This window comes from Lathamus discolor, chromosome 2 (genome assembly GCF_037157495.1).
Source record: "Lathamus discolor isolate bLatDis1 chromosome 2, bLatDis1.hap1, whole genome shotgun sequence".
Lineage (NCBI taxonomy): Eukaryota > Metazoa > Chordata > Aves > Psittaciformes > Psittacidae > Lathamus > Lathamus discolor.
The window spans coordinates 140,111,578-140,125,436 of record NC_088885.1 but is presented as its reverse complement, the minus strand read 5'-3'; the positions used below and the strand labels follow the sequence as shown (position 1 = coordinate 140,125,436).

Here is a 13,859-nt window from a genome sequence, read left to right as displayed (position 1 = left end):
ACCTGCTAACAAAAATCAGTACATGATCTGATAGCAACATTTGACATATTTAAATGTTTGGTGTTAGAAATCAAACTTATCTCAAATTAAACTAAAAAAGTACATCTTTCAGCTTTTTAAAAACAATATTATTTTCACTTCTACATATGCATTCAGTTTTGAAGGAATGTTTACATTGCCATTGGACTGGAGGTCATTAGACATCTTCGTATGCTGTTTCAACTGGCTCCTTAGTGGCATATATCTTAGAGAATATTATGTTGAATTTACCTAGAAAGTTAAGGAAGGAATCTTCTACTCATATTCTCAGTCATATTTTAACTTGAGCATGTCTACAGGAAGGTACTTTTTCAAAGTCCTATTTTTAGCAAACAGCTCCAAGGGATAAATGGACCATGTAAACAACAAACCATCTGAATTGCAGGAAAGCAAAGTGTGATTCTTTTTCAGAGTAAATGTGGAACAAAAGAAGGATGACAAGAAGAGAGATTATAAACTAATACAAAAGTTCAGGTTTTTCACTTCTGCAAACACCTGCACTTCTAGCCGTTTTCAGAATCAGTACTCATTTAAGAATTACTTCAGGGACTTGGATACACAATGTTGTTTTCATTATGTAACACAGACAGTATCACAAATATTCACTAACAAAATCTGAAATCTGATAAACTTGTCAGTCATAAAACCACTGTCAAAATAAAAAATAATATATAACATGATAAATGGTTAGGACTAGTATTAGAATCATAGAATAGTTAGGGTTGCGAAGGAGCTGGAGATCATCTAGTTCCAAGCCCCCTGCCACAGGCAGGGACACCTCCCACTAAACCATGTCACCCAAGGCTTCATACAGCCTGGCCTTGAACACTGCCAGGGATGGAGCATTCACAACTTCCTTGGTCAACCCATTCCAGGGCCTCACCACCCTTACAGTAAAGAACTTCTTCCTTATAGCCAATCTAAACTTCCCCTTTTGAAGTTCTAACCCATTATCCCTTGTCCTATCACTACAGTCCCTGATAAAGTGTCTCTCCCCAGCACCCTTACAGTCCCCCTTCGGATACTGGAAGGCTGTATGAGATCTCTACTCAGCCTTCTCTTCTCCAGGCTGAACAGCCCCAACTTTCTCAGCCTGTCTTCATACGGGAGGTGCTCCAGTCCCCTGATCATCCTCGTGGCCCTCCTCTGGACTTGTTCCAACAGTTCCATGTCCTTTTTATGTTGAGGACACCAGAACTGCACACAATACTCCAGGTGAGGTCTCACAAGAGCAGAGTAGAGGGGCAGGATCACCTCCTTCGACCTGCTGGTCACGCTCCTTTAGATGCAGCCCAGGATATGGTTGGCTTTCTGGGCTGCGAGCGCACACTGAAGCCGGCTCATGTTCAGTTTCTCATCGACCACCATCCACAAGTCCTCCGCAGGGCCGCTCTGAATCTCTTCTTTGCCCTATCTGTAGCTTTGCCTGGGATTGCTCCGACCCAGGTGTAGGACCTTGCACTTGTCATGGTTGAACTTCATGAGGCTGGCATCAGCGCACCTCATAAGTGTATCAAGGTCCCTCTGGACGGCATCCCTTCCCTCCAGCGTATCAACCTGACCACACAGCTTGGTGTCATCGGCAAACTTGCTGAGGGCGCACTCAATCCCACTGTCCATGTCAGCGACGAAGATGTTGAACAAGACCGGTCCCAACACCGATCCCTGATGGACACCACTTGTTACTGGTCTCCAGCAGGACATTGAGCCATTGCCACCACTCTTTGTGTGCGGCCATCCAGCCAGTTCTTTATCCACCGAGTGGTCCATCCATCAAATTGATATCTCTCCAATTTAGAGAGAAGGATGTTGTGTTCTTTCTATTCTCTTGAGTGTTGCCTAAAACCAGTATTTGAGCAACGTGACCTAGTGGAAGGTGTCCCTGCCCATGGTGGGGGTTCTTGGAACCAGATGATCATTAAGGCCTCTTCCAACCCAAACCATTCTATGATTTTATGATATGCTTCAGAGACTGTATGTCGCAACTGAGACATAAATAGTAAACAATCTGATTACACAGGCAACCCCTCGCCATGTATGAACAGGAGAACTTCTATGTGTGCTTTGGAAATACAAATGACATATAAAACTGTGTTCAGAGATTCAGAGCATGCCTAAAAAGTAAATACATATTCATTTAGAATGGACATGTGAAAATGCAGTAATCTCATCACCAGCAACTTTCTCATGCTGTTTTTCTGACACATTCTAAAAGCCCAATTCTCTTTCTTTAAGTCAAGCCAGTCCAGCAGGGGTTATTTGACTGCAGTGATGGGAAAGATTGTGGTATTGTACTTCAACCCATGTTTCACTGCTATGCATTTATCTGGGAGATAGCAAGTAAACTTGCACAGTAAAAAAATCCCAGGAGCATTGTATAAGGCATACACAGGCTCTAAGGACAAGTTCAGATCCTATTTCAAGGATGGCTGGTCTAAAAATCAACATATTATCCCAAAGGCATTCTGTTTTTTTCTTTTAAGGAAACAGCTCAGAATCCTTAAGTTATTACCTTCTGCATGAAAACCAGATAGCCGCATGAGCCAACTAAATGACATTCTTCTTTTCTACAGCTTATATAGAAATATTAAATAGTTTAATGAAAAAGATATTTACCTATGACCTATTATAATTCTAACAAATGCAGATAACATGCTGGATGATAAATACTTCATTGTTTTTCAGCATCTTAATTTTTTTTTTTTTTCCCATTTGACTTTTGTGGCTGAATTCAATTACAAATCACTTGAACATATATGGCTGGGGGAGGGTTTCTTTGTTTTGGTACTATTTTTCTAACTTACCTAATTAGGAATGGTTGATTTTTTTTTTCTAAAGAATTTTGTCTTGCATTACTGACAGTCAATGACCATCACATTAATGTTCTTTTAAAACACATTCATCTTTTCAGTTCAATATTGCTAACAAAAAGCTACTGCTTTTTTAAATTCTTTGTATTACAGTGAGTAAAACAATTATGACCTTTGATGTTCACTTCAGGAATAAGCCATAGTAATTATCTGTAAAGTGTATTAACTTCAAATACTAGTCACATAGCACCCAGTAAGTTTACACAACATATCTGTATTACTGCTTCCTATATGCAATTATGAAATAGGACGACATCTAGCAATCATACCTGACTGATTATAGTGTGTAAGTTTTCACCTTGGTGTATAAGAAGCTGGAAAATATTGAATACTAAAGGTAAAAAATGCTTTCTCTTTTTATTTTCTGACCTAAAGGCAATGAGATGGGAAAGGTAGATTTTATGTTTTGGTTTTGGTTTTTTTAGGATTTTTTTTCTTAAGTCACAAATGTACTACTGCAATTAATTCAGCAAGATTTACTATATTAGCTAACTATTGTCTGCAATTCTTTTTTACATCATTAAAATTCATAGAGGTTTCTACAGCTCTGCTCACTCTTTTGGAAGTTTCACTAGGCAAAACACTAGTCAGGGTAAGACATACAAAAGGCCCAGTTTCATTTTAACACACGTTGCTGTAACCTCTCTCTTCTCCTACCAAAAAACATGTCTCATAAAGTTGAAAAAAGACTAATGGCTAGAATATACTTTTTTATGTATGTGAAATGCACTGCATCCAATGGGATTACTGCATTAATACTGAGCTGAAATTATCCATTTTTACACCTCTCTATTCAGCAGGAGAAAGACCAAATCTACTGTTAGATTATGTTAAAGATATTCAGCACTTAAAGAATTTATTAGTATAGTACATTTTAAAAAAATTATATAAAGGGACAACTAAGCTATTTGTCTTCTAGACTGTACAATTCCTCAGATTTTTCGGACTGCCTCTTGCCAAAGAGGGAAGAGTTTTGTCAGCCTCATATGCACTGTATATTTTGTAATGTATGTCATGCAACCAGTGGATTAATGAGTGGGAAAATGTTCATCTGTGGGATTAGGTAATTTTTCTATTTACTTTAGTGAGCTACCATGCTGAAGTAATTCACATTGGTAAGTGTAGGCTACAGCTGTTTCTAATTTCTAATTCCAGTCAGATATTTACCTCTCTCTGTCCGGGGAGTAGTGGTCATCTATAACACGGTGTCTATCCATTCGGTTCAGGGTATTGTAATGCGCAGGAGTAGATCGAGTCCCTCGTGGTCCCTGATCCACATTCCGACTAAGGATAAAAGACATCAGATTCTGAGTTCTGGGTGTGCCTGGACCATGTCCCCTCACTGGTTTGTACCAACATTTATTAGCAAGCATGGTGGTAGTAAGATGTGCTAGATGACCTGTCTTTTGTATACTTTAACTGTCGCATAATGTTTGTTCTGGAAATGGGGGGATAACTTTCTTTTTCTTTTTTTTTTTTTTTTTTTTAATTTTTTTAAAAGGTTCATTTTGGACAATTTCATTAGTCTCTCCAGTCTACTACCTTCAAGGAAAATTTCCTTTTTAGCTAAAATATGCACCATAAAGAATTTTCCATGAGCTCTTAAATTTGGCTATACTATAAAGATGTAAACTGTAGTAAGACATAATGAGGACTTCTGGCTGTTATGGTAGAGTGCAGCCTGCTGGAAACATTGTCATCTGAATTAAACAACAGATGCTTGTTTTGCATTGGCAATCTTATTCTTTAATCTAATTAGCACAGAATCTGAAAAAGATGAAACTGTTTAATTAGGTATAAGTGGTACACATAGTGCTGGGTTCATTAAAAGGCACCAATCACCTTTACTTGTACTTTACATGTACTACTTGAGAGCAAAGCTTTGCCCATTGATTGCTTTGCTCAGTTTAACTATTAGTACCTACACACTAACTTCACCTTTCCTGGTCTGTAAAACAAATCCACAAGAATAGGAAGATAGAAAGACAACAGATAACCACAATAATTACTAGATAATTAAAACATAATTGTTTCATACAGATTTGAAATTAACAGTTTGGATGCTTCCCTCCACATAAATTCAAATTTTAGATTAATAAATTCTTCTTCCTCCTGTCCTTTCCTGCGGTTTTCCCTAATTTGGGGCTCAGGGTTTCTTTTAACTTTTATATCATTCAGTTCCTGTGTCCTTCCTTGTCACTGTCTGCCCTTTTGGTACCTATCATCCTTATCCTTTGTCATTTGCCAGTCCCTGATTAGTGTTAACCTGTATGAGTGTCCTTCACTGCTGCTACCATGCTGCTATTTCTGCATGTAAGTGCTATGAAAATGTTGCACTACACATAAAAATTTGCTTTCAGCTCTACTTCATTTCTCATAAAGCATTTCTTCACTCTGGCTTTCATGAAGCCAAATATAAAGTTTACTCTAGCTAGTAAACTTTATATTTGCTATATTGGACTTAAGTATAATTTGTCTACCTTCTACTATACGACTCTTTCCTGTAACTTCTCTGTACGTGTTTTAACCCCCTTTTTTACATCAAAATGATAGTAAAACCAGTATCGCCTTTACTCTGCTATTGGATTCTTTCATGTATATTTTATATCTGAAACTGACATTGGCAGGGCTCCTTTGCTGTTCTTTGTTAACTTTTTTACTTTTCCCAACAACCAATTCTCATTGCTTCTTTCTGAATTCTGGTTTCTGTCTGACCCTTTTCCTCAGGGTCTCTTTTCATTCAGGTTTAAAAAAATATCTTTTTTTTCTGTATGTAGTATTATCACCTTATTTTACTCTTCTTTTCATTTAAATATTTCTCAAGCTGTCTTTTCTTTGCAAAACTTCACACAGATCTGACCTTTACTGTCTGCCTGCACAATCAAGACTGCTGCCTAAACTCTGATTCAAAGTTTTAGTCCTGAAAACTTAGTACTATCCTGTCTACTCAAATAATCTTCATTATTAGCTTATTGTTCTAAATAAATGACTTATTTAAATTTCTGTATTAGATTCTGACTTCATGTTGTTTCTTAACATCCTACACAAATGCATTTCTTCTGTTTGAAAGTGTTGCTACTATTTCAGTTCCGTTTCACTTTGCTAAGGACACCTTTGTCAGCCGCATTTACTATTTTAACAGAAAATTACATACTTTCTTCAATGAGTCTTGTTCTATAAGAAAAGTCGCTTTCACAACATACATCTTCACTCCTTTGGAACATTCTTGCAGTTGTCAGAACATGTATGCACCAACCAGATAACAGTAAGCAGATGAAAAGGTGTAATTGCAGGTGGTGATGGTAGAGAATAATGACCATCCTACTAGATTTACCACACCATTTCAGCCTAGCCACTTTACATAACGACCTTCCTCTTGTTTTTTCAAATGAACAGTCTTAGAAAAAGCTAAATATGCTTTTCGATGCCTGCCACAGTCTAAACTCCATTCTGATCTACAGAGAGAATAAGAGTCTGTTAAATACATTAGCTGAAAATATTACAAGAGTAGTAACAATTTCTTGTCAGCTACTATGCAATGTGGCTTTGGTGGCGGTTATTAACAAAACCATCCAGTAGAAGGACTGAGAACCACAAAATGGCTTCTAAAACATAACAGCAACTTGTCCTGCTATGCCCAAGAGCTCCTGCCTGCAGAGGGGATCAATCAGTAGTTAGGAGGTCTCTGGGCACACAGCATGCTCACTGTAGTTAGAACATGTCTATAGCAGCACATGTATAACAAACGCAACTAAACATGGTGAAAATGTGATTAATAATACTTATGGTTTTGCTGCGTACACTAGATTTTCATTCAAAATAAAAAAAAAAGGCATTTCTGTAACCAAAGGATTATGCTTCTTTTCTACAAATGCTTAAGTTCTGGCAACCCAATTCTCTGGGCTCAACAAGTACTCAAAAAAATTATTTGATGTGTAGGCAGGGAAATATTACATAAATAATGCATTTGATTGTGACATAGTAGGAAAAAAGGTTAAACATTTTTCTCTGTAAGTTCAACATTCTATTAAAAAAATTAGCTTTAGGAAAGTCAGGAAGCAAGAAACATTTCATACATGTAAAGAAACACAAAACTACAAAAAAATGAATAGAAGGTTTTTCACTGGTGTTAGAAAAGTGTCAATTACGAAGACCTTGGGTGGTAAAATTTCTACCCAAAGTGCTCACAGCATGCACCCACACACAAAACCACAAACACAAACACACAGAAAGAGCTTTTTCTCACATTTATGTCTACATCCAAGACAAATAACACCGGGAGATTTAGCACAAGCAATTACTTAGACTGAAATTAGTATAGTATAAATCGGAATAGGCCCCTTTGTGTCTACTTTTTATGTCTCATTTACAGTCAGCCTGTATTTACTATGATTTTAGATATCAAGTAAAAACTTATAATTCCTGACTGTGAGCTGTCTGTGATCATATGGGATAATTTGGGATCCTAATACCTTACTAATGCAAAAGAATATCATTTAGTCTGTGTTTGTTAGAGGATATGGTAAGTAAACCCATAAGAAAGAGAACACAAAATCAAGAGAATTTTAAGCTAACAAAAAGAAAAAATGTAACAGAAAGAAAAGCAGAACACAAGAAATTAAATCAGAATGGCTGTAGAAGAAAGTGATAAACACATGTACCTGACAGGAGATAGTGGATACCAGATCTTCTGTATTAAATGGGAACTGTGAACATTATGAGCAAAGAAAATAACTTCCCCTTTTATTCCAGTTGAATTACACCAGCTGGAAACCTACCCATACATAGTGACAAAAATGCTGGAAAAGAGGCTTCATTCCCCATTACATGTATTCTTCTGCTTCCTCTTGAAAAAGCTTATCTATACAGCAAAATTCTTAATTTTGGCATAAACAGTATATTCAACTGAGTAGCTAGCATTTGGAAGAAATGGCCTAATCCTTGTCTCACAAGACATAGTCATCAGAGGCCTTCTAAGATGAGGAGCTGACATTTTTTAGCAGAAAACAGTATGTGTGTCAATTCATTCTTGATGCTTTAAAAGTTTTTAAAAAAATAAATAATAGAAAGACAGCTACTAAGGGCAGAAAGCATGGCTCTCCCCGAACCTTAATTCTACACAGACAAAAAGGTTGAAAACAACCACTAACAAATGAATGCTAAGAAAATGTCAAACTATCACATTCTATACAACACAGCACCTTCTAAATAGCTCTTGAAAATGTCTGAAGAAATACTTTTTTTTCCTTAAATTGGAATGTACTGGTTTTTCATGAAAAACAAGACATAATGAGGTGAATTTTTGCACATCAGTATAATGTAAGAAAACATTATTGGCTTTACGTAATTTCATAAGATCTAACTAAATTATTTCCATTTTGAAAGTCTGGAGATTTTTTCCAATATTCTTACAGGATAGATACTGCTTAAATTTATATCCCTGCATAGTTAAATAACAGTTTACCTTTGTGGGGGAGGGACACTGGGAGACCACGATCTAGTCCGTCCTATACTATCTCCACGGTGAGGAGACCCTGATCGAGAGCAATGATTAGATGACATAACTTGTTCTGGCACTGATAGCGTTGAACTTTGAAGATCTCTTCCATTATGTCGATAATCTAAAAAGAAATGCAAATATTCAATAAATCTGAAAATGCAATTTTCTAATTTCCTACCATATCTGTAGTAGAACCATGATAAAAGATGGAATTCAATCAAGAATGTTATTATGTCTTCTTTTTTTTTAATAAAAAATACATAAAGTTGATTCCTGTTGTTATGCCTAATTCAAGTACAGCTATAGTTCCTATAGTTATACTCTGAAGTATAGAAATAGGTTGCCATGAATCAAATGGCATTTGTAATAATAAAAATATCCAAATTCATCATATATTTGTGGTCAATATGAATTATAAAATTAATAAAACTTACTTTTTTTCTTAGAATAATATACAAAATTGATTATTTCTATTAAAATTGCATTGCAATGATTGTGCATACTTCAAACAGAAATGTCCACAATTAAAATCTAATCCAAAATTCAGTTTAAAGCTACTATTAAATACAGAGTTTGGGTTCAAGAAATATTTGTATTTCACAAACAATTAAAGTAGCAATGACTCAATGACATCAGATATCATTCACAGTTCTGAACTTAAAAAAAAGATTCCTTCACAAATATATGAGCTAAGGCCACACAGACACCTGCTTGAATTAGGATAATTGAAAGCATAAATGGTCTAAGCAAAAGCTTTCCCAGTTCCAATAGCTTAAAAGGCTAATACATGGCCATTTTATGTAGGCTTAGAAGAAAAATCCTTTTTAAAAAGCTGGATGCATTAGTGACTGTAAGAATTCAATTTCAAAAATTGAATTTACTGTCCCAGAAAAAAAAACCTCTCTGTGAAAAAAAAGATGCCAGATACACAGTAATTTCAAAGAACTTCCAACAAATTTTATGCAGATCAAATTAATATAGCATGAAAAGAAAACTAAGAATTACAAATCTTAATCCGCTGATAATGTTTTGCAGAATTAGGTCTTCAGACAGCTCCCAGTGGCTATGACAACTGATATAAATGACTTTTTGTTCTGAAGAGAGTAACCAAGTAAAGAATATTTAGAGAGATCCACCTGGCACTGGAAAAATTCTGGCTCACAAAACTGTTATTCTTTTCCCATGAGAATCTTCTGGGAATCCAAGAGTATTTGGTCTTCTACTCCAGACTGTGCTTAGCTTTCTCCTTAGAAAATGTTTGGCAAGCACCTAAGCAAAACCTCATTAATTCAGCCCATTTTATGGTTCTAAAAATGTTCAATATTTCCAAGTATTTATATTCATTGTATAGGCTTAGGCCCAAGAATCTATATGAACCACTCTAATTCATACACAGTTTCTTTCCCTGTGTTTGGGGTGAGCTGCTTTGTGCGTGTCTGCGTATGTGAATACAAGAGACCTGTGAGGAGCTTTGTAGGCCACTATCTACTGCCCCAGAGAGAAAAACACTATAGGCAGTTCTGAGAGTTAAGGAGGCTGTGACCTCGTGGGAAGCCCACACTGGAGCAGGCTGCTGTCAGGCCAAGACCTGTGGCCCTGTGTAGAGAGGAGCCTGCACTGGAGCAGGTTTGCTGGCAGGAACTGTGATCTCATAGGGGATGCACGGTGGAACAGTCTGCTCCTCAAGGACTGCACCCCATGGAAGGGACCCACACTGGAGCAGCTCGTGAAGAACTGCAGCCTGTGGGAAGGACTCACATTAGAAAAGTTGGTGGAGGACTGACTCCTGTGGGAGGGACCCCATGCTGGAGCAGGGGAAGAATGTGAGGAGGAGGCACTGGCAGAGACAGTGTGTGATGAACTGAACACAACCTCCATTCCTCGTCCACCTGTGCCACTATGGAGGAGAAAGTAGAGAATGTCAGAAGTGACACTGAGCCTGGGAAGATGGGGAAGGTGTTTTAAGATTAATTTTTTATTTCTCGTTACCCTACTCTGATTTGCTTGTTAATGAACTAAATTAATTTCCCCAAGTCAAGTCTGTTCTGCCCATGACAGAATTGGTGAGTGATCTCTCCCTGTCCTTGTCTCAACTCATGAGCTTTTTGTTATATTTTCTCTCTCCTGTCCAGCTGAGGAGGGCAGTGGTAGAGCGGCTTTAGTGGGCACCTGGCATCCAGCCAAGATCAACCCACCACATGCATAAGTGAATAGCAATTTATTCTGACCTTAAGTGTAATGAAATAAAAATCACAATTTACTTTACAAATACACATGACAGTATTGTCTATTATCAAGCTATTCATACCTATAGATATAAATACCACAGAGATAGTTCTTAGTATTCTGCATACACAGGGAGCACTTGTAGCATTTGGTAACAAAAAACATACTGAAGAGCAGTAATATGAAGAATTGGAAAAATCCTTTTTTTTAAATAAATCTATCATTTAAATCAGCAGTTTTATACAGTATTTGGTATGTACAGTCAAAGGGCAATGAGCAATAGCATAAGGTATTCTACCTGAATGAACATAGTGAAAAGCAAGGAATTCAATTAATGAAACACAAACAAAAACCTGCTCTGTCTAAAAAATTCCTAGAAGTGAGAACTAGTAAATTAAAATAATTAAATGTATTAAATTTCTATACATAAATTAATGACTTTGAAACAAAAAGCCTCCTCCAGCTCTACCTTGTTATTGCAGTTGATCACTTGCACATTATTGTTCCAATAAATCAAACTGTATGACTGTTTGATTAAATTGTCATGTATAATCCTGATCAAAAAATGTTTTACATTCAATTAGAAGCAGACACACAATACTTTTGGGTAACTAATGCTGGTAGTGCTTCCTTATAATATGGCAGAAACTATCAGCACTCCTAATAATTTTGCATCAACAAAACTAGACATTAAGATGTGTGTGAAGAAACAAATTAATATTCTCTATGCTTTGCTGCCAGAAAATAACTTTGAAATGCATAATTAATGCAGCCAAAACAAAACCTACTATAATTATAAACAGGTCACACATTGAAAAGCAGCAATTTCAGTAGGGCAGGCCACAACGTGAGTTAATTCTAGTCATCCTTCAATTTTGTATAGTTAATGTACCTCTCTGCTTTACTTCACACTATATATTTTCACTAGCTAGAAGCCAAATAAAGATAGAACACTGTCTCATACTGAAAATAACCATATCAAATTTTCACAGTACACAGCTTTCTGTGAACATCTTGAGAATTTAAGATTTTCATTCAATAAAACTGTCCATTCTATAAAGCTGCAACACCAGAAAATATTAACATGCATTTAGTGTGGAGAGAAAGGAGTTTAGGGATAATTAACATGCATTTAGTGTGGAGAGAAAGGAGTTTAGGGATAGCTCCAGTAAGGTTCTTAAGTTTCTTGAGCATAGTCATTATCATTCCAGAACTTTACAGCCAGAACAAAACCTCAGTTGTAAAGGAAGATATTTAAACTGCATGAATACAAGAGAAAATCAGGTATTTCAGAAAAATTACCAAAAAACCTACATGTTGTTAACACAGCCACGCAGATTGAGCTCAGAGAAGATGCCATGTTTTGAACTTAGTTGCCAAAATCAAGAATGCACAGAAGATGCTTCCAACTACTCAGCATCCAAAGTCCTGCATTTTCTCTTGACATAATGTGTGTGTATGCATAGTATATTTTTATATTTTATTTTTAAGAATTAAAAAGGGATAAAGTGAAAACTGTTCATTAATTTCCTGGGAATCTAGAAAAACTGCTAGGCTTAGGTAGGAGCTAACTGACTAGTCACTTGGACTATGACAGTTCTGAGAAACACATTCAGAGAACATAAGTATAATCACAGAATCACAGAATAGTTAGGGTTGCGAAGGAGCTGGAGATCATCTAGTTCCAAGCCCCCTGCCACAGGCAGGGACACCTCACACTAAACCATGTCACCCAAAGCTTCATCCAGCCTGGCCCTGAACACTGCCAGGGATGGAGCATTCACAACTTTCTTGGTCAACCCATTCCAGGGCCTCACCACCCTTACAGTAAAGAACTTCTTCCTTATAGCCAATCTAAACTTCCCCTTTTGAAGTTCTAACCCATTACCCCTTGTCCTATCACTACAGTCCCTGATAAAGTGTCTCTCCCCAGCATCCTTACAGTCCCCCTTCGGATACTGGAAGGCTACTATGAGGTCCCCACACAGCCTTCTCTTCTCCAGGCTGAACAGACCCAACTTCCTCAGCCTGTCTTCATATGGGAGGTGCTCCAGTCCCCTGATCATCCTCGTGGCCCTCCTCTGGACTTGTTCCAACAGTTCCATGTCCTTTTTATGTTGAGGACACCAGAACTGCACACAATATGCCAGGTGAGGTCTTACAAGAGCAGAATAGAGGGGCAGGATCACCTCCTTCGACCTGCTGATCACGTTCCTTTTGATGCAGCCCCCGATACAGTTGTCTTTCTGGGCTGCGAGCACACACTGATGGCTCATGTTCATTTTCTCATCAATCAACACCTTTTTTTATTATTTTTATTTACTGTTTTATTTTTACATTAAATGCAGATTTCTAAGCTTCAGGGTCAGTGTAATACTTATTTTACCTTCTAAACCTAGAGATCAAAATAGTATAATAAAAAGAAAGGTATACTTAATATTATGGCTTATGTTTTAATGTGACCACTATTCTTCCCGAATGAAACAGTTGTTTGTGATTGAATGACGAAGACAACACATCTTGTGTGCCCAGCCAGTGGGATCCAGCATGTCTTTATGCCACCTATACACTAACATTTCTCTCCAGTTGAATCCAGATGAAAAACATGGCACATACTAAACTCTACCTTGAGACTTCCACTGGTATAGCATTTCAGCTCAGAATTCAGAAAGTATAAGAAATCAACTTGGATACAGTGCGATGCAAAAGGAATATACCTAGGATTTTTTTTCAAGAATTAACTGCACAAGTGAAGTATATCGAGACTCTGCTGATACCAAACTAATCAATTCAATCTTCTTTCACTTGCTTATTCTTTCATTGAATTTTGTTGCAATTACTTTATCAAATTAAATACTTCTGTATATTTGCGCCTTTCATTGACACAGAGGAAAGCTGAGCAATCTGCTGCGACTACCATGCATTCACAACAGATGCAGAGAGCAGTTGGCCAGCTCCTCAGTCACAAAGCTTCAGTAAGATGTCAGTAACACAAGGCTTAGGAGGCTTAACAATGTGCCTAGCACCAATCCATATACCCCAGAAGTGGCTGACACTGTAATAAATATGTTTAGCAACCAATGCTGGAGTTATTGTAAAACCCAAACAGACTTTAAAGCTGCTATTGATGATTAATGGACCATGGGATATGAAGTGGTAACTTTGGTAGTCCCAACTTGAGAACTTAATTCTCTCTTAAAATGTGACTGGCTTTCCTTGTCCAG

At 37.1% G+C, this 13,859-nt stretch overlaps 1 protein-coding gene across 29 annotated transcripts in view; it reads right to left on the bottom strand.

Moving 5' to 3' along the window:
• RIMS2 (regulating synaptic membrane exocytosis 2) overlaps window positions 1–13,859 on the bottom strand; it is a 452,506-nt gene that overhangs the window by 151,058 nt on the left and 287,589 nt on the right. For all 29 annotated transcript variants that reach the window (XM_065668760.1, XM_065668769.1, XM_065668765.1 and 26 more), the window contains 2 exons: window positions 8,374–8,530; window positions 4,077–4,193 (listed from right to left, as the gene is read on the bottom strand). In XM_065668760.1, coding sequence (XP_065524832.1) covers window positions 4,077–4,193; window positions 8,374–8,530 — 274 coding nt within the window. The remainder of the gene's footprint in view (window positions 1–4,076; window positions 4,194–8,373; window positions 8,531–13,859) is intronic.